At 57.7% G+C, this 26722-nt stretch overlaps 3 protein-coding genes across 5 annotated transcripts; 2 read left to right on the top strand and 1 right to left on the bottom strand.

Moving 5' to 3' along the window:
• The first annotated feature begins 271 nt into the window (after positions 1-271).
• Positions 272-4151, top strand: HRC (histidine rich calcium binding protein). The gene is made up of 6 exons (XM_054588691.1): positions 272-2265; positions 2341-2411; positions 2945-3013; positions 3262-3316; positions 3800-3836; positions 4018-4151. Exons 1-6 carry the CDS (start codon positions 495-497, stop codon positions 4052-4054), a joined length of 2040 nt encoding a protein of 679 aa, XP_054444666.1. The 5' UTR covers positions 272-494; the 3' UTR covers positions 4055-4151.
• A 596-nt stretch (positions 4152-4747) lies between these two features.
• PPFIA3 (PTPRF interacting protein alpha 3) lies at positions 4748-21540 on the bottom strand. Of its 3 annotated transcripts, XM_054588685.1 has the most exons (29): positions 21297-21540; positions 20926-21027; positions 20422-20586; positions 20010-20084; positions 19482-19556; positions 18946-19167; positions 17568-17714; positions 17344-17478; positions 16877-16960; positions 16594-16725; positions 16093-16155; positions 15894-15973; positions 15219-15363; positions 14492-14679; positions 13239-13461; positions 12438-12601; positions 12182-12309; positions 11096-11189; positions 10849-10930; positions 9955-10155; positions 8621-8683; positions 8434-8460; positions 7182-7357; positions 6665-6762; positions 6260-6435; positions 6102-6170; positions 5718-5889; positions 5185-5256; positions 4748-5099 (listed from the first exon to the last, which is right to left on the bottom strand). In XM_054588685.1, exons 1-28 carry the CDS (start codon positions 21534-21536, stop codon positions 5198-5200), a joined length of 3585 nt encoding a protein of 1194 aa, XP_054444660.1. In that variant the 5' UTR covers positions 21537-21540; the 3' UTR covers positions 4748-5099; positions 5185-5197. The 3 variants fall into 3 exon arrangements, with proteins under 3 accessions (XP_054444660.1, XP_054444661.1, XP_054444662.1); XM_054588686.1 differs by lacking the exon at positions 8434-8460; XM_054588687.1 differs by lacking the exons at positions 4748-5099; positions 5185-5256; positions 6260-6435 and having other exon boundaries at positions 5773-5889.
• A 3665-nt stretch (positions 21541-25205) lies between these two features.
• On the top strand, positions 25206-26664 carry CUNH19orf73 (chromosome unknown C19orf73 homolog). Its single transcript, XM_054588410.1, is given in 5 exon segments — positions 25206-25257; positions 26307-26383; positions 26385-26439; positions 26442-26539; positions 26542-26664. Coding segments are annotated over 5 exon segments (405 nt in total).
• Positions 26665-26722: the final 58 nt, after the last annotated feature.

Here is a 26722-nt window from a genome sequence, read left to right as displayed (position 1 = left end):
CGTTACAGGCCTAGCTGTTGTCTTTGCAGCTGCCAAACATGAACTTGTTGGTAATCCAAAGTCAGGTCCCTTGGCACCCCCCCTTCCTGGCCAAGGAGAGACCCCCTTCACCCACCCCTTACCAGCTGGGAGGAGGAGGAGGAGGAGGAGCAGGAGGGGAAGGGCAGGCGGGACTGACCCAGAATAACTCAGGGCTGAGAGTAAATTTAGCCACAGAGAGAGGAGGGGAGAGACCCTATTGGCTGGGCAGTGGGAGGGAGGGCCCAAGAGGGGGGTCAGGGGGCTCCTGAGACTGCCTCACAGGGGTGTCCAGAGCCAGTGGCAAGGGCCAGAGGGAGGCACACAGGCAAACACAGAGAGAGACCCAGCAAAGCGAAGACACAGAGAGAAAGAGAAAAGCCCAAAACGGGACAAGGACCCCCGTCATTCATCCACAGAGCCACAAGCGGAGGCCAGAGCCAGCCCGGGAGAAGCTCTGCTGCCTGTCCGTCCCCATGGGCCACTGGGGGCCATGGCTGCACACTTCTCTCCTCTGGGCTGCTGCGGCCAGCCTGCTCCTCCCCCCGGCCGTGACCCAGCAGCTGAGAGGGGCTGGGCCGGGCCCCAGCAACTGGCACAACAATGCAGGAGTCTCGGGGCCCTCGGAGGACGGGTCAGGTGGGTTTGGCCACCCTGCGCACAGCCCTAGAGGCTACGGAGATGAGAACGAGGCTGTTTTCACAGAGAGCGGACATCGATTCTGGAGTCACGGAGACCGCGGAGAAGAGGACGAAGATCTCTCCAGGGAATACAGTCACCAACTCCAAGGCCACAAGCACCAGAGCCATGAGGCTGGAGACGAGAACCTCTCCGAGGAGGAGGTCTTCCCAGGGCATGCTCAGCAGGCTCACGTGCACCGAGACCGTGGCAATGAAGATGGAGATGATTCAGCAGAGGGTGGGCACGGCTTCCCCAGCCTCGGGAGCCACCGCCACCGCCAAGACGAGGATGAGGACGAGGTTGTGTCCAGTGAGTATCCACAGCGTATCAGCAGGCACGTACATCGAGGCCACGGAGGAGAGAGTGATGAAGAAGATGAGGAGGAGGATGTTTCTACTGAGTACAGACACCAGGCCCACAGGCGCCAAGGCCACGGGAAGGAAGAGGATGATGTCTTCGATGAACATCAACATCACGTCCCCAGCCATGGGCACCGAGGCCACGAAGAAGACGAAGAAGATGAGGATGAGGACGGTGATGATGTCTCCACTGAGTATAGACACCAGGCCTACAGGCACCAAGACTATGGCAAGGAAGAGGATGAAGACGTCTCAGATGAAGATCACTATCATGTCCCTGGCCATGGACACCAAGGCTACAGAAAAGAAGAAGAAGATGATGATGATGATGATGATGTCTCCGCTGAGTATGAACACCTGGCCCACGGGCACGGAGGCCACGGGAAGGAAGAGGATGATGTCTCCGATGAACACCACCATCATGAACCCAGCCACGGACACCGAGGCGGGGAAGACAAGGAAGATGAGGATGAGGATGAGGACGAGTCCACTGAACACTGGCACCAGGTTTCCAGACATACTCACCAGAGCCTTGAAGATGAGGAGGAGGGGATCACAGTCAAGTTCAGCCACCATGTGGCCAGCCAGCAGCCAGAAGGCCACAGGAGCATTGAGGAGGAGTACTTCCCAGACGAATATAAAACAGCAGTCCCTGGCCATCACCATCACGAAGTCCCCAAGGAGGAAGATGAGGACAGCTCTGCCAAGCCTGGCCACCAAGCTCCCAGCCATAGACCACAAGGCCACAGGGATGAGGGGGATGGCCAAAGAGTGTCCAGCGAAGAGATTAGCCACCAGCTCCCAGAATCCACTGGGGGCAAGGATAGAAGCCCTTTGGGGGAAGGAGACTCTGAGGAAGAAGAGGAGAAGGAAGGAGACCATGGCTCCCATGAGGAAGAGGGTGAAGGCTCAGAACAGGGAGAAGAAGGCACCCACCATGGCAGCCTGGACCGGGAGGATGAGGAAGATGAGGAGGAAGGTCATGGCCTCAGCCTGAGCCAGGAGGACGAGGAAGAAGAGGATGAGAGGAAAGAAGAGAGGGCTGAGGTTCAGGTCCCACCAAGCCAAGGCCACCAGGAGGAGGAAGATGAGGAGGAGGAAGGGCTGGGCGAAGACCAGATCCCCTTCACCATCATCCCCAACCCACTGGCCAGGAGGGAGGTGGCTGGAGGTGGCTCCAGTGAGGAAGAGAGTGGTGAGGACACGGGTAAGTGCTCTGGCCCCGTGGGAGCAGGAAGAGGCCAAGCGGGTCTGGCTCACTGTCGCCCTCCTGTCCCCACAGGTCCGCAGGATGCCCAAGAGTACGGGAACTACCAGCCAGGGTCCCTGTGTGGCTACTGCTCCTTCTGCAATGTATGTCCCCAGCCCAGGTCCATCCGCCAGGCAGTCCCTGGAATTTGTCCCAGGGCCCTGGGGTGCCTTGGAAGGGCTCTGAGCAAAGGAAGGGCAGGGACAGTTCCAGGTGAAGAGAGACACTTGTGGGGCCACGTGAGGGACAGACTGGAGGCCAGGAGGCGATGGAGGAGGCTGGGGCAATGGTCCGGGAAGGGGAGGGTGAGGCCTGAGCTGCACCTGGGGATGTGGGAGAGAGGAAGGTCCTCAAGAAAGAGTCGGGGGAGGGGGCTGACCCTGGGACTGGAGACTGACAGACTGTGGGGATAGAGAAAAGTGGGCGACGAGAGTGTCCTCAGGTCTGTCCATGGTGACCGGGGAGCGTGGAGGCCCCGCCACAGGAAGCCAAGCAGGGAGAAGCGGCTTTGGGGGAAGACACTGCACTCAGTGTTGGAAGTAATGAGGGGGAGGAGTTGGGGGCAGGGCGGAAGGCCGGCGGGTGGCTCCCAAAAGGGGTTAGGGTTTCCGTCTAACCAGGCTGCTCCGATCCGCAGCGGTGCACTGAGTGTGAGAACTGTCACTGTGACGAGGAGAACATGGGAGAGCACTGTGACCAGTGCCAGGTGAGACGTATCCCAGACTCAAGACTCCACCCAGCCTCAGGACGGCCCGGGACCAGAGGCGCACCCCCAGCCCCACATCCTGGACTCTGCCCTCCAACTGGCAAACCCCTTTCCCCAATGCAGCCCTGACTCCACACTCGATCCTGCCTCTGACCTTAACCTCCACCCAGTTAGCCTCCAGCCCGCGCCCCCATCCTGACTCTGCCCTTGGCCGAGGCCTGCCACTCACTGTTTCTCCCCATCCCCAGCACTGCCAGTTCTGCTACCTCTGCCCACTGGTCTGCGAAACTGTCTGCACTCCAGGTGAGCGTGGTGGGCGGGCTCAGGAGAAACCTGAGGAAGGGGCGGGGCCCAGCTAGGCGAGACCTGGTGGGGGCGGAGCCAAACCTGAGGGGCGGGATTAGGAGGTTGTGGGGCGAGGCGAGGTGTGGAAGCTTGGGCCGGGGCTGAGTCTGTGGGTGGAGCCGGGCGAGCGCGGAGGGGCGGGGCCTGGGCAAAGAGGGTGGGGACAGGTGCTGAAGACCTGCAGGGGAGAGTGGGTGCACGACTGAGGGGTGGGCCTAGAACTGAGTGGGCGGAGCCAAAACAAGAAGCATTTGAAGGACTGGGGCTACCAGAGAATGGGGACACCCCGAGCAAGGAGAAAGGAGCGAGACCTTTAAAGGAGTCCCAGTGGAGGGAATTCGGTTTGGGGAAGAAATCAGGAAAAGCGGACAGAGTTAGCTTTGATCCCGGACGAAATGAAAAGTGAGGCCCCTCAAGCCTGTTCTCTCTTCTCTCCCACAGGAAGCTACGTCGACTATTTCTCCTCGTCCCTGTACCAGTAAGTGTGCAGACGGGATAGTTTAAGGGCCTTGTTTAGAGAGGCGCTGTCTCGCTGAGTTATCGGACGACCCTGGGACTCCATTTCCCCGTGGGCAAAATGGGAAGGTTAACGATCTCTCGGGGCCCTGGGGTGAGCTTTGGACTCTTCGGTTGTCTAACCTCTTCGTCCCACTCTCCAGAGCCCTGGCGGACATGCTGGAAACTCCGGAACCCTGACCCGGACGCGCCGCTGCGGCGCGCACGTACCTCCCTGGCCCTCCAGCACCTTTCCACGAGTCATATTTATTTCTCTGAATAAACGTGCTCCCCGAAACCTCGTTGTCAGGCGTAGGGTCTGGCATCTCGGGGCATCGGGGAACGCGGGGGGTGACTGGGGACTTGGACTCACGACTCTGAGTTAGGAGGGCCTGGACTCCCAGGTCCTCGAGGGGGTTGGCTTGTTTAAGGTCCTGATAAATAAATCAGTCAACACGGGAGTTTTTTGAAACAGTTCTCTTTACCCGTGATCACTGAGTGATGCCTGGGGCTGGGAGGCCGACCAAGAGTCTGGGGCGAGGGCGGCCACCGTCCTCCCTCCCCCCGCGCCACATCGCCCAGTGGCATCGTGGAAAGAGGATTCTCCCATGCAAACCCCGGAGCCGGAGGGGAACGGGGAGCGCGGTTCTGCGTCCCCTACCCCTGGGGCACGGACACGGCCACAGCACGGGGGGCGGAGGGGCCCCGGGGACACGAGACACTGAGGAGAGGGACCCCGCCCACAGCTGACCCCAGGCAGCAGGCGACCAGAGGGGGCGGGGCGGGACCGAGTGGCACAGGGGGCGAGGCTTGTAGCAGCGAGTCCCCCCTCCCCTCCTTTCGGACGAAGAAGGAAGACTTGGGCCCCGCGACTGGGGAGAAAGAGGGGGGCAGCCTCTCCACGCATGCGGCCCGGGAGAGAAGCCCCGCCCCCTTCCCGCAGGGAATGGGCACCCATCTCCCATGGGAAACTGATCAATAAATTACAAAGTAGAGAAAAGGGAGGTGGAAGTTTGGGGGCGGGACTTCTTCCGGCCCTCTTCTCTTCCCCTCTCGGTCCAGTTCATGTGGTTTGGTCCAGGCCCAGTCCATTTGTGAGGCAGGGGCGCGCGCTCCCCTCTAGTCTGTCCGGATGGTCCAGACCGCGGCGCGAGCTCCCCGGCCCGCGCTCCCGGCGAGACCACATTCTGGGCTGGAGGGGAAACAGCCCAGCCTCTGGAAGATTCTTCCATTCGAGTGAGGTCACCTGCATTGACGCCGGGCAGCATGTGGAGCAGTGAAGATCCATTGTGCCGACCCGAACCCCCAAGATTGCCCAGTACAGTCCTCACCTGGAGGCCTGCACTAGCAGGAATAGGTCCGGACCGAAACGCCGTCTGCCCGGGAATTTCCAGAAGTCTGGCCTGGAGGGAGAGCGAGCAGCTGTTCAACCTGGATCGAGCGGCGGTTATAGCGCGCGCGCAAACAGCCCCCTCCCCTCCACACACACACCCCCGCCAAGGGTTTCTCCGACTCTCAACCCCAAACATCCTTCCTTAGACTTCCCCTTCGGAAATGACAATAACAGCCTGAATCGTCGCTTGTTTCCCTCCCTTTCCCGCAGCACTGGGTTCATCCAAGGTGTCCCAGATGCCACTAGGCGAGTTCATTTCCCGCCCTGGAGGGGGGTGTGAGATTAATCCATTCCACACCCGGAGCAGAGGGTTGGCATATGGAGCAGCCCATTTGCCACGAGTGGGAGAGAATGGGCGAGGCCGTCTCAGAGCCTGGAGAGGGAGCCTTCTGGAATGTTGAGTGGGTCCTTCTTCCACCCAGAAGGAGGGGGAGGGAGGAAGGGTGACGCTTTGGGGAGCCACCTACCCACCTTCTGATTGCAGCTTGCGAAGAGGGAGCCCCGGCGAGCCCAGGGCCCCGGCTGCGGCCGAACGAAAGTTGGGTGGCAACATCTCAGCTGAGTCGGGGGTTACACCTCGGAGGTCCTTCTCTCGGAACATCTTCCGCCAGGATGGGGAGCGGCTGAAGGACTTGGCGCTGTCCTAGGTACAGGAGCCGGGCGTCCAGTGAGGGGCCGGAGCCCGCTTCTGACTCCGCCCCTTCCTCTGACCCCGCCCCTTCCGCGTCTTGTAGGCGCTTCATCCTGGCCCCGCCTCCAACCGCGACCTCCGGACAAGTCTAGCCCGACCCCTTCAGCTCCGACCCTGAAGGTGCTGCTCAGGAGCCCAGCCTCCTGAACCGCCGCTGCGCCCACCTCGTCCAGCCTCCTGTCTGTGCCCAGGGAGATGAGGTTACTGAATTCTTTTTCCAGGAGCTGCCGGGCCTGGGGAGGAGAGGTTGGGAGAGGGGGTTGCCGCGTGCAGACTGCGAGGCGGGGACGCCCAGTATGACCCGGGCCAAGCGGCAGCTCACCTGTGCGTTCTGCGTGGGGATCTGCAGGAGCAAGGCTAGGTCGGAGTAGTCAAAGGTCTCGTCCAGGGCCAGCAGTGCCCCGTGCACCCCGCTCTCCGTGAGGTTCGTGGCAAATTCCTTCAGTCCCAGTCCGGACACCCAACCCATGACCCGCTCATTGGACCACACCATCACGTCTGGGGACCAAAGGGACCCTCAGCTGCAGGCCCGTCCGGTTTAGCCCATACCTTCACCCCCATTTTCCCTTTTCAGGCCACGCCCCCTATACGGGCCCCACCCCGTGGTTTAGGGTAGGCTTCTTTTTTCCCTGGCCTCCCTTCCCTCCTCCAATCACCCCTTCTCCAGTCCTGCCCCTAAAACCTCTCCACTTGGCTCCCCGAGGGGCTTTTGTACTCTTCTACTCACCTCGGATCTGGGTCTGACTTTCTTCCCGCCTCCGCTCCAAGTCTTTCCGGTCATAGTTGAGCCGTTTCAGGCACATGATCCCATAATGCAGACTCACCCTGAGCAGCAGGGGAAGTGGGGGTCACAAGTGAGCCTTCACAGCCCCAGTGACTGCCGCTCCTATTGGGCCCTCCCCGCTGACTGTGGCCTTGGGGGACGGGGGGGATCAGAGAGTTGTTCCATCGGTCAGTTCTAGTGATTGCTGACTTTCTCAAAGGTGGGGTATTTTCAACCGGCAGTTCCTATTGGCTAACCTGAAAGGGGTGTGGAGTCAACTAGCCAAACTGTCTCAGAATTTGGACTTTTCCTAGTGGACCATCTTATTGCTGGAAGGGGCACTGGAGTCAATTTCCTGAGAATCCACTCTAAAGGGCCACCGATAACCCAAAGCATTTCCTATCACCAGTCCCATCGGCCAAAGACTCTCTAGGAGTGGGGTTCCCCCCTGGACTCCCCTCATTGGGCAGGCTGCCCCCACCTGTGGAAGCTATCCACCATCTTGAGTTGGCCTCGGAGCTCCTTCTTGTTAAGATGATCTAACATGCGGGCATCCACCAGCGACTCCATGAAGTAGCTGCGGTATTGGGGCAGCCCCAGGCTGGGCAGCCAGTCGTTCCCCACCCACTCGTGGTTCATGTCGCCATATGCCAGGATCTGGGGCCATGGGCAGGTGGAGGAGGGGTCAGGCCCTCTGACCCCTCTCCCATGTATGTATGAAAGGGCACAGTCTAACCCCCCAGCCCAAGGTGGTTCTTTATCCACCCCACAGCAGGACAATGGCCAATCTCTGCTCAGGACAGTGGGTCGATCCAAAGCTGATGTCCTTCATAAGGACAGAACAGACCCCTGTCTACTCAGATGAGGTCCTTGGACCCACAGCATCACCATCACCTGTGAACTTGCTGGAATTGCAGAACCTCAGAGCCCAGGCTACTAAATCAGAATCTGCATTCTCACAAGGTCCTCAGGTGACGTGAACTGTACATTAGAGTGTGAGAAGCACTGGTTTAGCGTTGTCCCAACTCAGTACAACAGATCAGTCCATGATCACCACTCCTCCGAGGCAAGAGAATGGATTCTTCCAACACAGCTCTCCCCACAACAGAGAGTAATGGATCCATCCATCACTCTTGCACTGTCTGGAAAATTCTAGTTTAATGTGGTACTTGGCCCAGGACAGTATTCTCGATCAGCCCAAAGTCGTTCACTGACTTTTACATAAGGAAACAATCCATGCCTCCCCCTGACTGGAAACAGGAAGCCCAGTCCGACACAATTCTTCCATCTCAGCTGAGTTCATGCCTCCCCCTTCTTCAGAACAAAGCGGGGCTCCTCCTTCCCATCCCCTCGACCTGATATACTGCCCCTTCAAAGGCTTTCCCCTTTGCCCGGTACACTGAGACGGTCCTTTCCCCTCAACCATCGAGCAACCGGGGACACCGTGCCTCCCTCTAGTTACAGCAATAGAACAACCTCTGGAGCCCCCGCAACCCACGGTAATGGAATGGCCCGTGCACCGCGCTAACAGCTAACAATGGAACCCCTGGGCTTCTACACAGACCCCCACCAAGCCACAGTGAGACAGTCCAGAGCCGAGCTCCGCGCAGCGCCCCCGCGTGGTGATGATGGAATGCTCCGGCGAGGGTAGGGGCGGGGCTCGGAAAAGAAGGGGCGTCCATGCAGCGTGCACAGCCTGTTCATGCGCCCACGTCCCGCCCCGCGCCCCCTACCTGCTCCCAGCTGATCTCCTTGGTCTCCTGACCCGTTAGTGGGAAGAAGGGAGAGAAGGGGTGGGTTAGGGGGCAGATGAAGGAAGGCAGGAGGAACGAACACACGGACAGCCACAGACTCGCCCCCGCCACGCCTCCCCAGGGAGAGTTAGTGCCGCCCCCAAGGCCGTCGACAGGGGGCACTCACAGGCTTAGTCGTGGCCGTAAGGGACTCCATCTCTTCGTGCGTCATCCACACGTTTCCTGTGGACTGAGGGGTCGGGGGTGTTATGGAGGGGGAGAGAGGGCTTTCGGATCCGGAAAGGGAGGGGATCGTGCTCCTGAAGCCTCAAGCCAGGTGCATTTACTTTTGTCCACATTCTACTTTTGGCCAGAAAGGCGGGTCACTGCTTGGGCAAGGCAGTGACAGAGAAAAGGGATGGTCATTTATTAAGCACCGGCTGTGTTCCAGAACTTGGGCATTTGAGGTTGAACAAATTCAGGTTTCAATTGGGGGCCTGCTGGACATTTTGCCGGGTGGCCCTGTGCCAATGAGGCCACCTCTCTAACTTCGCAAGGATTACAGAAAGGATTCAGACTGAGGTGGCAGATACAGCAACGGGGCACATGTTTGGGGGAAGGAGGACAAGTATTTGCATTTACTGAGCACGTGTTCCCAACAACTCCAGGAGTTAGGAATTCACACATGGACTCAAACATATATGTAGTGTCTCCTACGTGCGCGACACAGTAGTAGGGCCTGGGATACGCAAGGGGAAATTTGAATATAGCCTGAATTGTGGAGGAAATGAACGATAACGTTAATGTTCTTAGGTATGATAAGGGCATGGTGGCTTTGTAGGGAAAAGTTCTTATTTTTAGAAGATGCCCGCTGAAGAAATTTTTCGGGCTAACTTGTTATGATATCCACAAATTACATTCAAGTGCTTCAGATACAAACAGACATGTGTAGAGAACAAGTACCGCAAAGGGTCAACAATTGGTGAATCAGGCACAGTACACATAACTTTCTGTATGGAATGAAAGGATAAAATATTAGAAGGCAGTAAAGGCTACGGGGGAAAGTAGGTATTAATGTCCCGGGTGATGGGGGTGAGTGAGTAGTTTAGCTGTTGAGCTAAAGCCTCTTGCTGTGATGACAAGTGGTGACACTTGAGCCGAGACCTCAAGGATGAGACAGAGCCAGCCTCGGGGGAAAACGAGGAGGAGGAGGGGTGCTCCAAGCAGAAGGAGCTGCGGGTGCCAAGGGCGGAGTCGGGGAAGGAGGGGGGCAGGGAACAATATGGATTTGGCTTTTCCTCCAGGATGGGGTCCTTCTGACTGCAGACGGCGGGTTGCGGGTACAGGGGAAGCAGAGAGACCTGAGGGAAGACCCTCCCGCCCCCAGAGATGATCCAGGTGGCAAGTGAGGAATAAGTCTACGGGAAGGAGCTGGAGTAAGCAAGCCCGGATTGGCTAGTCTGAGGACAAGAGGCGGGGCCTTGAGGCAGCAAGGGCTGGGATTGGCCACTGAACACTCACCGTGCGGGAGGAGGCAGGAGCGGAGGGCGAGGTGAGTGAGACCATCTCCTGGATGGCGAGACGTAGCTTGAGCCGGTGCAGCGGGTTGCTGATGCCAATCTCGCGCTGGATCTCCGTGTCGGACAGGTTGGCCATGATGGCACCACTCTTGACATTGGCCCGGCAGGCAGCCACATACCACGCAGGCATGCCTACCCACAGCTGGACCAGCGAATGGAGGGGGGAGAAGGAGAGAAAGCGACAGGGGAGGCACAGAGACCATATAAGGGGAGAAACGGGAGAGATGGGAGAAAGATGGGGAAAGGCAAGTGGAGGAGAAACAGAAAGACACAAAGTTTGCAGTGGGAAGAAACAGCCAGTCAAAGGGACATGCGAGTCAGAGGGAGACACAGAGAAAAAAGGAGGAAAGTCATAGAAAGGTAATGCCAGAATCAAAAGGGAAAGAGACGAATGGGGAGAGACAGAGATCAGGAGAGACATACAGAATGAGAGATGGACATGGGGAGAGAAAGGAGCAAAGGCATTGGGAGAGAGACATGGGAAGACCCAGAGGCATGGGAAAAAATGTGGGAAGTGACAAAAACACGAAGATAAGGAGAATAAGGAAGCAGAATAGACAGGGAGTCCCAGAGAGAGTGAGACGGGGGAGAGACAGAGAGGCAACAGGAGACCAGCGCCGAGGTGGGCATGGCCAGAGGGGCAGGGGTGGCAGGAGAAGAGGGAAGAAGTACAGAGAGATCAACAGGAAGCCCGACCCCTCCCAGGGCCTCACCCCCACCCCACCTCCTCCATCTGGGCCAGGAGGGCGGTGCTGGGTGGCCCCAGCCCACCCTAACGGTGGGGCTGTCACGGGGGCTGGGGATCAAGAATCAGGGCATTTCTGGGCCCCAGTACCTCCAGCCACGAGACCACGGTGGGGCCATCCCAGGCGGCAAAGGGCAGGCCCTGGCGGCAGGCCTCTTCCAGAAGTTCATGCCTGGGGAGAGGGGGGCCAGGGCTGGAGCTCTCAGGGGCTGAGACACCTGGCCCTATTGGATGGCCCCTTCACCACAACAACCCCCTCTCAAAACACTTTTTATGGATGTAGAAAACATGGCATTGGACTCTTTGTAAGGCCTCCCCCCGCTACTCCCACACTCACTTCCTCTTGTTCCTTCGGTCCTTGTCTCCTGGACCTGTCAGCTTGGCTAGCCCCAGCGGGTCAGTGGCCAACGTCTCATCTGAGGGTGTTCCAGCTGGAGGCAGGGGGGACCAAAATTTGGAGATTCTCAAGGGGGAAGCAGCATTTCCCATGCTGGGGGTGGTGAGAAGGATGCCAGGAAAGCAGAGGCCCCAGGGGAGTAGTAAATGAGGCCAAGAAAGGGAGTGATAAAGCCAGGCAGGGACCAAGGCCACCTGCCAGGCAATAAACTGGAGGCATCCCAAAAATCGGGGATTGATTGGTCTGGCCTCCTCAGGGTGGCAGTGTGTGCTGGTAAATGTGGAACTGGCTCTCTGAGGAGAAAGGGGATATTCCTTGATTTGTAACATTTGCCAATTTCCATGGTGTAAATAATCCCACTAAGCCAATTTCAAGCTTCCAGTATGATGTCAAGCAACTCACAAATTTCCTGAAAATTTAACTGTTGGCTCTTACAAAGCCAGTACAAGCAGGCTCCCAGTGCCCTGCATTTAAGATGCTCCTTCCTCTTTCTCTATTTAAAAAATGGTAAATGAGCCCTGGCTAGCAAGGCTCAGTGAATTGAGTGCCCGCCTAGGAACCAAAGGGTTGCCAGTTCCATTCTCAGTAAGGACACAGGCTGGGTTGCAGGCCAGGTCCCCAGCAGGGGGCGTGTGAGAGGCAACCACACATTGATGTTTGTTTCCCTCTCTTTCTCCCTCCCTTCCTCTCTCTCTAAAAACAAACAAACAAACAAATAAATAAATAATTTTTTAAATGACAAATGAAATAACAAATTGATTTAGCCCTTCAGTCACTCGAGCAGGCCACAGAGGGCTCTTTCATTGTCCTTCCTCCTCTCCTCTTCCTCTGCCAAGTTCTGTCCCTTCCGCATTGTAAGTGAATTACCAAGCCAATGAGAACATGAATGAATGTCAAGTGAATATGTAAAGAGGAAGAAGGAAGAAACAAAGGCAGGGAGGAAAGGAGGGAGGGAGGGCAAAAGGAAGGGAGGAAGGAAAAAAGGAAGGAAGGAGAGAAGGAAAGAAGGGGAACCGAGATACTCACCCAGAGAGGAGCTGTCCCGTCCTGGCGGCCCCATTCGTCCCTTCTCCTTCTTGCCAAAGAGGCGACCTATGGATGACTTGATGCTCTTCTTCTTAGGGGCTTTGTGCAGGGAATCTGGGGTGCCCTCACTGGATGAGCAGGACAGAGTGAGGGCAGACCCCCTCTGGGAGGCCTCCTTTCATCCCAAGTCTTTGTCCACTCCCGTTTCATCCTCCCGGGCAAGCCCATCCCTGTCCCACTTCTCGTCCCTGCTGACCTTCCCCGTGAGGGCCCCCCATCTTCCAGGGATCCTGCTTGTAGTGCCAAGGCCTGGGTCATTCTCTCAAGGCGGGCAGAGCGGGGAGTGGGAGGTGGGGTGTCTCCTGGGATGGCTGGCCCCTCCCCTCGTGGAGCCCCAGCTTCCTCCTTGGGGACATGATTCTGGGGATAAAGACATAGAGAAGCTGGACTGAGTTGGAGCGGTCATGCTGGGGGCTCCTCATTCGTTGTCATGTCTACCAGGCGGTGCCTGAGATGCCCCTGGTTTGGGGCACCATTTCTAAAGGTAGCCTAGTTCAAGTAGGGGTAAGTTGTAGAAACATCAAGCTAAGTCCCACTGGCGCTTGACAAGCTCATATTTATAGCGTCTAAGCTTATGGTGTCAGGAGGAGGATCTGCATGGCGTCAAGGAAAGCCAAGACGCCACAGGTTCTGGAAGCAACAAAGCTTGGGTTAAGGCAATAAAATAAGGCTAATATCTCTAATGCATCCCGAAAGGTTAACCCTGAGAATCTAATGGTAGATCTCAAATGTATGTTTAGTCACAGGCATTTTTTAAAATCCTATGCAGAAACTTACTGCATAAAACCTCTAGAGGTAGACCAGGGCTAACTCAGGGACACGTTAGGGTTCAGGCAGGAAGTGGCTCAGCCTTCCCTTTGGCCTTTGAGGTGGAACGTTTAGGGGAAGCTAAGGTCGCCGTTGAAAGCCCCCGGTGTGAGGGGTTATTGTTGCTGTTTCTTGAGCCCTGCTTCGGACCTCTACCCAGCCCGCCAAGCTGAGAATTCGGAACACTCACAGCTTTGTCGGCGCCCTCGCGGGCAGGACTCGGGGGAGCCAGACGGGGCGTTGAGTGGCCAGAGCTGGGAGGGGAGGGGCTGGCGAGGGTAGAGGTGGTGAGGGAGGGGGGCAGTGAACAGCTGCTGCGGTAGCGGCCCAGCGAGTCCAGGCCAGAGCCAGACACCCGGCTCTCCAGCTCTTCTGCCCTTTGCTCCGTCGTCTCCTTCTCCTCTTGGATTAGCCTGAAGAGGGAAAGAGGGAGGCTGGTGAGAGGGGTGAGGCCGACAACGGGAGAGGGAGCCTGGGGATCCCCATGGGCCAGGGAGTTCAGGGAGGCGAAAAGGATTCTGAGGAAGGCCTCATGAGGTTAAGTCTTAGCGGGCCCGCTGTGGCCTCACGGGTTCAAGGGGAGTCGAGGCGCCATGATAGGCTCAGGAGCTCATGGATTTAGATTAGGGAAGATGATGAGGGTCTGCATTGGGGGGACCCTGATGATAACCAAGTGGTTCTGGAAAACCATAAGGGAATTTTTATGGGCAAGAGGTCAAGTTCCAAGGAGGACATCAAGGGCAAAGGCATAGTAAGATCAAGATAAGATCTGGGACTCTGAGGTCAGCCTAGGATCTGGGACGGTCTTGGTATGTGAGAGTCGATGACTGCGTCCGCACAAGTTTGAATGGAAGGTGGGGATGGTGTTGGTGTACTTGCGGGTGCCCACGGAGGATGTGTTATTAAAGAATCGCTAAATAAGGCAGTTGTTAGGGAACCGGGGTGTAATTCATATGATGGGTGATTCATAATAAGTTGAGAGTTCTTGTTATATCAGGTAGAAATTCTTGGTATGGAGAGGTGCGGGTCTTGATGCGTTACAGTGGCATTCTTGGTGTTCTGGGAGGGCGTGCTTGGGTTGAGAATCTTGGGGTACCAGGAGTCTCTGGTTACTGGTTGTGCGAAGCCATGATATCCATGGTGTCCTGGAGAATTGTTGATGTACTGGATTGAGAATTTTGGGGGTGCAATCTTTGCTGTATTGGGAAATTGTGAGTACTGAACGAGGGATACACACACACACACACACACACACACACATCTATATCATGTAGGAGACTTCTGGGTGTATCCCGGGAGATTCCTGGATAATGAGGGAGTTGGCTGTGCTGGGAAAGTTCCTGAGGATGGTGGGAGAGGAAACGGGCTCCGCCTTCACATCCGACTGCACAGCCAGAGGGGCTGCGGCCCCAGGACAGTGGGGCGGGATGGGGTGGTGCTCACTTGATCTCCTTGTTGATGGCTTCCAGCTGCTCCTGAAGCATGATGGCCAGGGTCTGCACGTCGGCCTGCCCGCTGGGGGACAGCAGCTCAGCCCCAAACATCCCCTCCGCCTCCTCCTCATCCGAGCCATCCAGGTCCCCAGGAAACGGGGGCGGCATGGACCCCGCAGGGGCAGATCGCTCCCACTCCTGCCTCTGTGTGGAGACAGAGGGACCCCAGGTGGGCGGGGGCCGAGCCAGGCCCTGGGCTGTCCTTCAACTCTCCTGACCTTGCCCACCCAATGTAACCCTGTCCATGTTTCCTGCCAGCGACTGCCCTCCCCGTGTTGACCGGGCCCCAGAGGGCTTTCCAGCTCAGTTTTCTGCCTTGACAGGTCTCTTTTCTTGACCACCCCACCCCCAACGATGACTCCGCCCCCTCCCGAGTTCAGTTTCCATGGACCCCGCCCACTCAGTTTCTTCCCTTAAGTCCACCCATTCTAGGACTCCACACCCCGCCCACCATCCCCCAGGTCCCCTCCCCGGCCCCACCCCACCATTCCTCTTAGGTTCTCACCAGGCAGCAGGATTCCCACATGAAGAGACATCCAGGAAAGTGGGGGTGATGGGGTTGTGGAAGAAGGAGGGAAGACAGCATGGGTCCAGGAGGCCATTTCTCAACCCAGCCCCCTCCAGAGCCCCATGCAGTCAGGCTCATTTCCCACCGTTGCCCAGAAGTGCCTGCTGACCTTGGAGGGCTCGTCCTTGACCCCTGACCAGCGACTCCTCTTGCCTGCTCGGCCACCGCCAGCCCCATAGGGGTCCAGGTGGGCACCAGAAGGTAATGTAGGTGCCTGAGAATAGCGGAGCTCCAGGGCGCTGCCAGGGAGGGACCTGTGGGCATGGAGAGGCCAGTCAGAGACCAAGGGGTTAAGAACAGGAAACGGAGACAGGGGGTCATGGGGAAGGGCCCGGGGTCAGGAAACTAAGAGAAGGATCTAAAGTCAAAGGTCAGGAAAAAAGCCCCAGCTGGGGTGGCTCAGTGGATTGAGCGCTGGCCTGCAAACTCAAAGATTGCTGGTTCGATTCCCAGTCAGGGCACAAGCCTGGGTTGTGGGCCAGGTCCCCAGTAGGGGGCGCTCAAGAGGCACCTGATCTATGTATCTCTTGCACAGCAATGTTTCTCTCCCTCTCTTTCTCCCTCCTTTCCCTTCTCTCTAAAAATAAATAAAATGTTTACTTTTAAAAAAAGGTAGGGAAAAAGAATCTGTGATCAGTGGTCATGAAGTCAAGGATCAAAAAATAAGAGATCATGGGAAGTCTCAGGAAGATAGGCAGAGGGGGTAGGGGAGACCCGGGGATCAGAAAGGACGAGCTTGGCCAAGGGTCTGTGGGTAGAGGTGGGGCAGGAGGGTTACTGTCACCTGGAGTAGGAGGATGGTGGCCTCCCCCGCAGCTGGTCAATCTCCATCTGCATTCGCTCCATCTCTGCCAAGAGCTGCTCCTGTGTGGGGAGCGGATTAGAGGTGCCAGGTCAGAATGTGCCCAAAGCAGCAGCCCCTCCCAGCTGATTCCGGCCACGCCGGCTCCATTGCCCACCCGCCCATCCAGGCCCCTCCCTACTTTGTTGAGCAGCAGCTCGTCCTGAAGCTTCTTCATGTTAGCAATCTCCTCACTCAGTGAGTTCTGTGGGGAACAGGGGTGCAGTGAGTGGGAGGAGCCTGCCAGGGGCATGACCCGGGGCCTGAGAGGAGCCCCGGGGCGAATGAGGTAAGCAAGAATGGTGAGCTGGAGGGTGCGGAGGTTGTGAGTCCAAAGATGTGGCAGGGTAGGGGAGACCCTGGGAGCCCCAGGATTCCACGCCCTGTGTAATCAGAGGGTTCAGTCTGAGGGTCCGTAGCATAAGAGGCTTGGAGAAAAGCCAAGACCTCAGGGTATGGGCGCCTCAGGATTCAGCCCTTGGGATGAGTTCTCCGCAATACGGCAGATAAGTCTGTCGGAATCGGAATGTCCAGGTGTAGGGGGATATCAGATAATGGATCCAGGGGAAATATATGGGGCCCAGGGATCAGGCAAGAGGGGATTCAGGATGCAGGGTTATTGGAGTGCTAGCTTGGGGCGCACCTTCTCCTCCAGCGCCCCCATCCGCTCCTTGAGGTGAAGCTGTAACCGTTCATTGGACTCGCTCAGCAGTTTGTCCACTGTCTCGGACAGCCGCTTATTGTGGTCATCGTTCATCTTCTCCCGCTGCCGGGCCTGCTCAAAGGAGAGGGGGTCGGGGTTGCTCAAGCCCACCTGGTCCACAGCGAAGCACCCGCCCTAAGCACCCGTCCCAGGCCCACCCCCTCGTCTAAGCCCCGCCCCTGCCTCAAAGCCCCGCCTTCACCGCCGTTGTCCGTTCCCTCACCCGCTGCAGTTCCTGGTTCTTCTCCTCCAACTGGGCCTCCAATTGCCGAAGCCGCTCCTCAAAGTTCCCATGACGTTCCTCAGCCTGGGGGTGGAACCCATGACATCTGACTTTGCCCACTAGGACCCAGTGAGACTCCAGTCCCGCTTCCTCCAAGACTGGGGGCCAGGCCGCCCGCCAGCGTTCCAGACTCCTCGGGGACCTGTGATTCATGCCCTGCCCACCTTCCAAAGGCCCCGTTCCTTTATCAGCTCATGTTCCAGGCCACCCATCGTTTCGGTCCAGACTAGAGAACCAGGCCCTGTCCCCATTCCAAGTCCCATCCCTTCCCTAGACTCCAGGCCCCCACCTTGTTACCCAGAGTCCAGGTGGCAGGTCTCTTACCCCTCCAGACTCAAGGCCCCGCCCCCTCAAGGCCCCGCCCCCTCGCCCGGAGACTCCAGGCCCCTCCCCAGGCCTCCCCTCACTTTATTGAGCGCCGCAACGCGCTGGGCCAACTGCGCCTCTATCTCGGGCAAGGTCTCCGCCTTCTGCAGCGTCTGCTGCAGCTTCTGCTTGGCATCGTCCAGCCACTCAGCCAGCTGACGGCTCTTCTCTTCACTCTAGGGGTAGGACAGAGACAGGCGAGGGGAAGAGAGGTCACACAGGCCACGACCACCTCCCCATCGCCCCTGCCCGGCAGCGCCCCCACCTGCCGGTACAGCGACTCCTTGCTGGCCAACTCGTTCTCCAGCTTGTCGTTGGCGTCGTGCAGAGACGTGGCCTCGCGCTGGGCACTCAGGTAGCGCTTCTCCAGCGTCGTGATTCGCTCCTCCATATCCTCCCGCTGCGCCAACGCCTGCCGAGGGGGCAAAGGGACGCGTGGACCACAGCTCCCAAAAAGCCCAGGGGGTAGCCTGGGCTTAGAACCCCAGATTAGGCACCCCAGAGTACCCTGGGAAATAATCCAAGCATCACAATGGTGGAACCAAACCTGTCAGGAGCTCCCAGGAATAGTCGGTGTTAGGCCCCCTGCAACTTAAGAGTTAAAATGGTGGTACCACACTTTCTGTGAGTTTCTAGGGCAGTACTGGCTTAGACCCTCCCTATATGGATGGACCTAAGGCTCATGGGATGGGAAGCCTCCACCACTCTTCTTGGACCACTTGTCTCAAAAATCTAAGACTTAGATGTTTCAGCAACTCCTGGCACAGCCCAGGCTTAGAATCACAGAGCAAGTGCCCTAGGGGCTTGTGGGAAACAAAGGTCCTCTCCCTCTGGGAGGCAACACCTCCCAAGATCCACCAGGGTAACACAGGCTCAGAACCCAAGGAAAGGTGCTCCAGGGTCTCATGGGAGACAGACTTCTGTCTGAGAGCCCTTGCGGTGGTAGATCACATTTTCCAACAGACCCCAGGGTCATTCAGACTTAAAATGTGAGGTGAAGGCCCTAGCGGGTGATGAAAACTAAAGTGCTCACTCTTCTGTCTCATTCAGGGACTTCAAGAATCCATGCCTAACCCTGGCTGGTGTGGCTCAGTGGGTTGAGTGCTGGCCTGTGAACCAAAGGGTCACCAGTTCAATTCCCAGTCAGGACACAGGCCTGGGTCGTAGGCCAGGTCCCCAGTTGGGGGCGCATGAGAGGCAACCACAGATTGATGTTTCTCTCCCTCTCTTTCTCCCTCCCTTCCCCTCTGTCTAAAAATAAATAAATTAAACCTTTAAAAAAAAACAACCATGCCTGCATTTCCCAGAAGTCCCTGGGGCAGGGGAGTTACGATCAAGGACCCTAAGCCACGCAAAGGAATTCAATTTAGAGGCACGAGAGAATTTCCCATTGAAAACATAACTCAGAACAGTTACTAAGAGCCTACCATGCATGTGCCACATGCCAATCCTCTGATGTAACTCCTAAGTCTCATTTTACAGGTGAGGAAACTGAGGCTCAGAGAGGAAGAGAACCTACACAGCGTGTGAACTGAATCCAGGTTCCACCATTCATGAGCTCTGTGGCTTTGGGCAAAGGGAGATGGGGAGGGCTAGGGGGAGGGGAGGGACAGAGGGTAACCCACCAGGGGCTCCGGCCTCACCTCCTTGAGGTCGCGCTGGAGCTTGGCGTTAGCTTCCTCGGCCTTACCCAGCTCGCGGTGGGCGGTGCCCAGCTCCTCCTCCAGCTGGCTCATCTGGCGGCACAACACCGCCAGCCGCTCCCGCAGCTGGCACACCTCCGCACGCTGCCGCTCCAGGGCCTCCTCCAGCTCAACCGTGCGTCGGTTGGAATCCCCGACGGGACCCAGGCCATTGGCAAGGGTCTGGAGTGGGGGCAGTGAGGAAGGAAGGGACAGAGGGCAGAGTGGGGAAACAGATACCGAGAGGATACAAGGAGAAAGTTGATGGGTGGGGTGGGGGAGTGAATCAAAGATCAGTAAGGATCGTGGAGGTCACAGAAATTAACTACACGACCCAAATCAGGTTTTAGGAGTTCAGACCAAACATGAGAAGGACCATCACAAAGTCGGAGAACAGAGTGGGAGTCCTAGAGATGAGGACCAATGAAGAGCGAAAGGAGCACTTCTCAGACCCCTTCTCCCCCAATGAGGATCAATGAAGGGCTTCCACCCCGTACCTGCCCATCCCCGTCCTTGCCCGGCTCCTCCAGCCCAGACCGGCGCCTAGACAGCTGCTCTCGAAGGCTCAGAGTCTGGGAACGGGAAAGGGAGGTCAGGTCCAAAAGAAGGCTAGTTCCTTCCCACTGGCCCCAGCCCTCTAAGGCGAGAACCCTCTCCGGCCCTGCTGGGGTATCCTTAGACCCTGTGCTCTCATTATCTCTCCCTTTAGCTGCCCAGCAGGGAGGGGGCCCAGCCTCGCTCTTGTCCTCTGTAGCCCTGACTTTTCCCATGCAGCCGTTTCCTCAGGAGTGGGTTCTTCCTGTCAGCCCCAGCCGCTGGCTCTCACCTTAGCCTCACTTTCACTGGGCAGTTCTCCTCACAGCCCTGCCTGGTGAGCTCCTCCTTAGGAACCCCGCTGGTTCTCTCCATAGTCCAACCCCATTGGCCCTCTGCTCTAGTTCTCCCCCAGGAGATTCTAGAGCCCAGAATCAACTTCGCCTCATTGGGAGCCCCTTCATCCCCTTCCTTCCCCCTGTTGGCCCCACCTCCTGGTTGCTCATCTCCAGCTCTTCCTCTAGCACTGCAACCCGCTCCAGTGCCATCCGCAGCCGCTCCCGGACCTGGGGATGGGGCAGGACAAGAGTGAGATAGAGATCAGATCCAATGTAGGACATTTGGCCATAATGCAGAACACCTCTGCAGCGGGCCTGATAGGGCAACCTTAGAATTCCTCTATCTATAATGGATGTGCGGCCCCAACCGGCTACCAAAGACGCCCCACCCACTGGAAGCCCCATCCTAGTTCATTTTTCCATTCGCAACCAGTCAGGTCTCAGTCTGCGTAAGCCAGTCAATCCGAGTCAACTTTTCTCCCACTTAGAACATCCCCAACCAATTCAGGACAGCCCCAGCCACGCACGGTTTCCCCTGTGCACGCAGGCTCTTCCATCCTCATACCTTCTCATCCAGGGCCTTGTGGTGCTCGAAGAGGGATTTTAGAGCCTTGAGCACCTCCACCTCGGATGAGACCCCTCCTGGGGACTGGGCCTGGCGCTTCACTACGGTCATGCGCAGTGACCTCTCGTGCCTGGACACCAGGCACTCCAGGTGTTCCAGTAGAAGCTACAGGGATAGGGCACCGGGCAAAATAGACAAAGGAAGAGAGGCAGAATAGAGGGAAAATGTGGTTTAGATAGGTGGGTTGGACTCATGGAGAAAGAGAAAGAGGTGGAGCGAGACAAGTCAGGAGAAGAGAAGGGATTATCCGAGGTAGGGGCTGGGTCAAGAAAGTGGTACAGTAATAGAGATCGTTATGGAGATAGGGGAGGGGACAGGAAGGAAAGAGGGGACCAGAGGGCACCAGCCAAGAGGTGGGAGCAGGGAGAAGACAGGAAGGCGAGACCGGGAAGAAGGATGGGTCAGGCAGCAACACCGCGAGGCCCCGCCCCCAACGACACTCACCCGCGTGTTGTTCCGCTCCGCCTTCAGCTCTGCAATCTCTTCCTCCCGCTCCAGCAGCTGCTCCCGACATAAGTTCAGCTCCTTCGTCAGAGCCGCAAACTCCTGTCCAGATGTGAACAAGATCGAGACAAACAGATCAATCTTTTCCCCATCTCCCCCGTCGTACCGAACGGAGAGTTTGAAGGTCCCACCCCCTGCTAAGCCCCGCCCCTTCCAGCGGCTCAGGTCCTGCCCGTTACCGGCTAGGCCAGCCCTGCTGACTCCTCCCCTCAAAGCGCCAAGGCCCGCCCCTTCGGGCCGCCCTCTCCGCGCCTTCGGACCGCCCTCTCCGCCCCTTCGGTGTCCAGGCTCCGCCCCGGCCCCGCCCAGACCTGGGGCAGCGCGATGCTGAGCTGTCGCTGCAGCGAGTCCTTCTCGTGGCCCAGCTCGCGCAGCCGCAGCTGCGCCGTAGCCAGTCCATCCTGCGCCTCGCGCAGCGTCTCCAGCAGGCGTTCGCGCTCCGTGAGCATCGTGACCATGAGGCGCTCCAGCTCGCCGCCCGCCTCGTCCGGGCCCAGCGCCGAGCCCCGCCGGCCATCCTCGCTGATGGTGGGCATCACCTCGCACATCATGGCGGCGGTGCTGGCCTGCAGGTGCGGGGAAAGGGCAGGGATCAGAGACCGGCCTCGTCAAGGCACAAACTGAGACATGGCCACTCTGATACTACATAGAGGAAACTGAGGCAGGACCACCCAGGCATTCATTGCCCAGAAGAAATTGAGGCCTGTGCATTCCGATCAAGTCGCAGGATAAACTGTAACCCATTGCTCTCAGGAAACCAGTCCTGGCTAACTGGGTGAGAGTGTTTGGGGAAACCGAGGTCAGACTCCCTCAGGTACTAGCAGCAAATCTAGGCCTACTCTAGACCAACCGAAGCCAGGTGACCCAGGCACTGCCTGAGCAAATGTGGAAAAGTCAGTCTCTACCTCTTATGGCCCCGCTGAGAATCTCCCTCAACCCACTGCATGAGTGAGAAAACAGCCCCAGCTGAGAACCATGACTTGAACACTGGGGTCACAGAATTAGGTCACCAGTACGTGGTTACCTGCTATCCAGCTCAACTCCCCTCTCCTTCAATTTCTCATCTGGACCTCAGCTCCAGCAGAATCTAAAGACCCACTCCGCTTGGGGGTGGGGAGAAGCATGGCAGAGGGCAGGGCGGGCTAGCCATCTCCCACGACGCAGGTGTCCAAGATCCAGCTCTCTCCTTCCTCGGGTCCCAAGAGTCTAGGTCCTGGAGTTCCTTCCTCCAGACTCAGGAGGCTGAGCCTCCAGCTCCCTCCTTCCAACCCCAGGAGTCAGAGACAACACCTCCTCTTCCCCTGGGACATGAGTCTGGGCTTTCAACCTCCAACCTTAGATTCAGAACTCCAGCCTTCAGACCCCTTCTCCCCCAGAACCCGGCAGTCCAGGCTCCTAGGACCCAGGAGTTTGGGTGCACAAGCTGTGAGCAGAGACTAATCGAGTTCTCCTGCACCTCTCCCTGGCCCGCATCAGGTTGGACAGGTCCAGCTGGCCCAGCCGAAAGCAGGAGGGACTTTCACTCCATTCCCTCCTTCCCTTCTCTCCCTTCAGGCACTGGCATAACCGGTTCTGCGGGTAGATCTTTCCCAGCCCCACCTAATGTTCAGACTGTGTCCAAAGCCTGGGACTGGGGCCCTGGACTCCAGTGTGGAGAGGAGAGGACCGAGGGCCCCGGAACCTGGGGGAGGAGGCAGCTCAGTCCCCTGGGTCTTTGAACAGGCACATCTGAGAATCTAGACACCTGTATCCCAGCACTCAGAGGCCAGAATCAGGACTATGTTTATTAGAGGGCAGGCCAGCCTTAGACCAGAAACCAACATGGTATCTAAAACTCAGAGCCTACTCCGGAGATGCAAGATAGGATGTTTTAGGGAGGGCATTCTAGAACGTTGAATTCACTAAAAAATAAAAAAATAATAAAAAAAACACACAGCAAGGCTGGACAAAACTCTAAAAAAGCCACTGGCAGGTAGACGCAGTACAGAGTGCAAAAATGGACATACACTTCCACATTTACGGTGCGCGTCGGGTAGGAGTTGCACGCAGAGCATATTCTAGAAGCCACATCTGGAACTTTGAACCAGCCAAATGCAATCAGTAACTTGAAGAGCAACTGGGTGACCTCAGAATGATATCTAAGAATATACCTAATACGATGCACAACAAACCTAGCCAGGAGACATAATCTAGGACTCAACACCTACCAGGGGTGAAGGTACAACATAGAGTACAGCAGCGGTTGCTTTTTTGGTTTTATCATGTGTCTAGATAGTGCTAGAACTCCGAATGAAAAGGATATGCTCTAGAATTCAGAACATGCCCTGGAGGTGGAGAAAAACCTAGAAAGGAACAAGGAGTATACCTGGAACTTAGTCGTGCCTGCGGGAAGATGTAGAAGAATGCATGCTGGGAATTGAGAATTTACTGGCATAAGGACTGAGCTGGCAAAGGCGAGATGGGGTGTTCTGGAAATGAGGACACGTCTAGGCTGAAGACTCCAGAAGAGGGGGGAGCCTAGAGCATGCTTAGGGTGCTGAAGTGACTGGTAGAGGAGGAAGCCCACCATCCAACCAGGGGACAAGTTCTAAACTAACATCACACTAAAGAAGAGGTGAACAGAGATGGTGGGAATGAATGGGCCAAGAACCTGGAACCTGGGGAAGGAAGATATAAGGTAGAATGCTTTGGTGGGAATCCTCTAGATTTAAGACTGTGGAATTGGATGGAACCTAAAGCAGGAAAGTGCATTGTAGGATTGATAGCACAATTCAGAGAAAGAGAAGAGCACACAAGTGGAAGACACACATTCTAGAACTTAGAATGCTCCTAGGAAGAGAACAGAATGTAAAACAATGACAAGGATGTGGCTGGAACCTAGAACATACCTACAATGAAATTTTAGCAAAGGTTAAGCAAGGAGATTTTGGTGTCTAAAAATTTGGAACATGTTTAGGGAGATGGTGGGATCAGACTTTGGCTTGAATTTAGCATCTAGCCTAGAACTTCGTATTCGCCTTGGGTAAGATGGAACGGAGGTGTTGACTGGGAGTGTTCTGGGGTCCAGAAGGAATCTTGAATGTGGAGCATTGCAAGGGTACTATTTAACTGGAAATGTGGAAGACAGTGAGTAGGTTCTGGATCATCTAATGAGCCTAGCTCACAGAACACATTAAGAGGAAAGCATGCGTGTTTGGCTCATAGCTTCAGAGCATGTACTTAGAGGATAGGACATCACAATATGGGCCTTAGAAGGCAATGGAGTGCTGGAAATAGCTCAGGATGCTGGGTCTCAGGGGAGAAAATAGAGTCCCAGGAGCCCAGCAGCTGAGATGAAATGGGGATGAGACAGGAGTTTGTCAAGGCCACTGGCAGATGTCAAGTTGATAAGGGGAACGTGAGGCTGTGGGGACCTGGGTTCCTAAGAGTAAGAGATGAGGAGCTAGATACCTGGGCAGAAGGAGGGCAGAGCTGGGGGTCTGGACGCCTGAATCCTTGTGGAGCTAAAGGACAGGGGTTTGGGAAGGAGAGCTGGGGCAGGCGGCCTCAGTATAGGCTGGTGGCCGGTACAGAAGCTTGGCCCTGAGCGCCTGGGTCCCCGAGGGGATGCAGGACTCAGACAGACATCTAGGTCTCCGGGGGCGGGAGGGGGTGGGGTGCGGGAAGATGCCTAAGAATTGCATTAACAATCGCATTTGGGTCCCTGAAAACGAGAGAGTCATGGCGCCTGAATCCCTAAAGGGCAGAGGCTGGGGTTCTAGGAAGCTGGGTATATTTGCCTGAGGAGCAGAGGGACTGTTGAGCTGGGTGTCTAAAGGGGGCAAAGGCTGGGAACCTGGATCCCCGGATGCTCATGTCCCTAAGGTGGACAGAGCAGGAACATTCAGAAGCTCTGACTCCTTAGGAAGGTGCTGGGGTCCCGGAAACCTGAGGTGCTGAGGACTGGGTCGAGAGCTCGGCCAGCCGAACCCTGATGTCCCGGCGCCCGTGTCGGGGAGGGCCCGGGTATCCCCGGGTCAAAGGCGCGGCGGGGGGGATCCCCGCGCCGCCGGCGCCCCCTCTCTGGCGGCGGCAGCAGGAGGTGGGGGAGGCGAGGCTGCCGAGCGCGCTGACCATGGACAGCTCCAGAGCGGGCCTGTGTCCAGGGCGGCCGCCGAGCCGGCCTGGACTGAGGGACGAAGCCGGCTGCCCAAGCCGGAGGGCTGGAGATGGGTGCGCGAATGGGGGACTATGCGGACGCGACGGGGGACGGGCGACCCTCGCCGGGAGAGTGTGCCACAGCCCCGGCGGTGTCTGGAGCTCTCTGGACTGGGCCGAGGAGGAGGATCTAGATCCAGAGGGGTTCCCAGGGTGGAACTGAAATCCAGGCTCCTGGGCCCTGGAGGAGGCGCAAGGCGACTGTACGCCTGGGATTCTAGGGTTCGGTTGGGGACTCCGAGAGCCAGGAGGGACACGCCTGACTCTCTGGGGTTCGGCTGTGAAATCTGGGCTGTGGGGTCCCCGGGGATGAAGAAGGGAATCCAGGATCTCGGGGAGGCGACGGAAGCTCGGCGAGGGGTCCCCGGGGTGGGCGCTGCCTGGCAGGCCGGGCCGGGCTCTTACCTACCTGGTCCGCGGCGGCTGCGGGCGGAGCTGGGCTGCAGGAGGGACGTGGGGTGGGGTGGGGGGACCGGGCGGGGCCCCTGGCGGCGGCCGGGGCCCGGATCTGTATCTCCGGAGCCCTGTCTCCGCCGCTCGCGCGGGCTCCGCGTCTCTTGCTCCGGCTCGGGCGCTGGGGACCCCCCTCCCTCTCACAGTCTTACAGCCCTCTACCCCCTAAAATAGCCCCCTACCCCTGTCACCGTTAAGCCTCCCCCCCACGAGGCCGCAGCCGCCAGATCCAGGGGTGCCCACCAGCGCCCCCAAAAATCCCACCTTCCCCCCCAAAAAATTTCCTCCTCCCTCCCCCCCAACAGCTCCCGGGCGGACGTGGCCCCTTTAACAGGAGACTGACAGACGGGTCCGAGTGACCAATGGGATAAAGCGTCGGCGCCGGCCGGAGGATAAACCCCGCCTCCGCACGGGCCGGGAGGGGTCGCGCGGGCGGAGAGCGGGAGGCGGGGCTCAAGATTTGTCGGCCAATAGGGGTGCGGCGTGAGGCAGCTGGGGCGGGAGGCGGAGCCCGGCAGGGAGATGATGTCACCTGGAGCGAGTGGCGCGCGGCGTGGAACGCGAGTCGAGACCCCGGATCCCGGCGGCGGCGGCGCGCGGCGGCCCTCGCGCCGCACGGGACAGGAGGGGCTGAGCGGGCGGCGAGGTGGGAGTAAGGGCTGTGTCTTAAGGTGGGGGCGACTCTCGGAGCCGCGCTTGGATTGAAGGTGAGGTGAATGCCGGGTCAGCGAGTGCACCTTATTCTGCACTCTCTGCGCCCGTCTCGGGAACTGCACGCGGCACCCCCACCCCTGTCTCCCACGCAAGGCTCCCCCGGCGGACAAGGTTAATGGTTCGCTCCGCCCCGCCCACAGAGAGGACACCCACTGGCTCCCGCAGCGTTTCAGGACTCCTGGGTAGGACCAGCTACAGGAGGGGCTTGGCCTCCACCTTCGGAGTCTCTTAAGATTAGGGGGCGCCATCTTCAGGTTTGAACTCGCACTCAGACCCAGACTGGGTCTCAGCCTCCGCGCTTGGACTTGTCCCTAGGAAGCTGGCCAGCTTCCACCTTCAGACCTGGGGAAAATCTCTTTCTGTTCTTGGACTC

The sequence above is a fragment of the Pteronotus mesoamericanus genome, unplaced genomic scaffold (genome assembly GCF_021234165.1).
Source record: "Pteronotus mesoamericanus isolate MK-2021 breed Mesoamerican mustached bat unplaced genomic scaffold, CSHL_Meso_final scaffold_137, whole genome shotgun sequence".
NCBI lineage: Eukaryota > Metazoa > Chordata > Mammalia > Chiroptera > Mormoopidae > Pteronotus > Pteronotus mesoamericanus.
The sequence above is the reverse complement of the archived record's forward strand: the minus strand, read 5'-3'. Positions and strand labels throughout refer to the sequence as shown.

Coding starts and splice junctions, on each gene's coding strand:
- HRC (XM_054588691.1), top strand. CDS start 495: ATGGGCCACTGGGGGCCATGGCTGCACACTTCTCTCCTCTGGGCTGCT. Junction 2,412..2,944: donor GCTACTGCTCCTTCTGCAAT/GTATGTCCCCAG, acceptor TCCGATCCGCAG/CGGTGCACTGAGTGTGAGAA. Junction 3,837..4,017: donor TTCTCCTCGTCCCTGTACCA/GTAAGTGTGCAG, acceptor CCCACTCTCCAG/AGCCCTGGCGGACATGCTGG.
- PPFIA3 (XM_054588685.1), bottom strand. CDS start 21,536: ATGATGTGCGAGGTGATGCCCACCATCAGCGAGGATGGCCGGCGGGGC. Junction 16,156..16,593: donor TGGGGGCGCTGGAGGAGAAG/GTGCGCCCCAAG, acceptor TGTTCCCCACAG/AACTCACTGAGTGAGGAGAT. Junction 6,436..6,664: donor AAGTCAGACCCAGATCCGAG/GTGAGTAGAAGA, acceptor TTTGGTCCCCAG/ACGTGATGGTGTGGTCCAAT.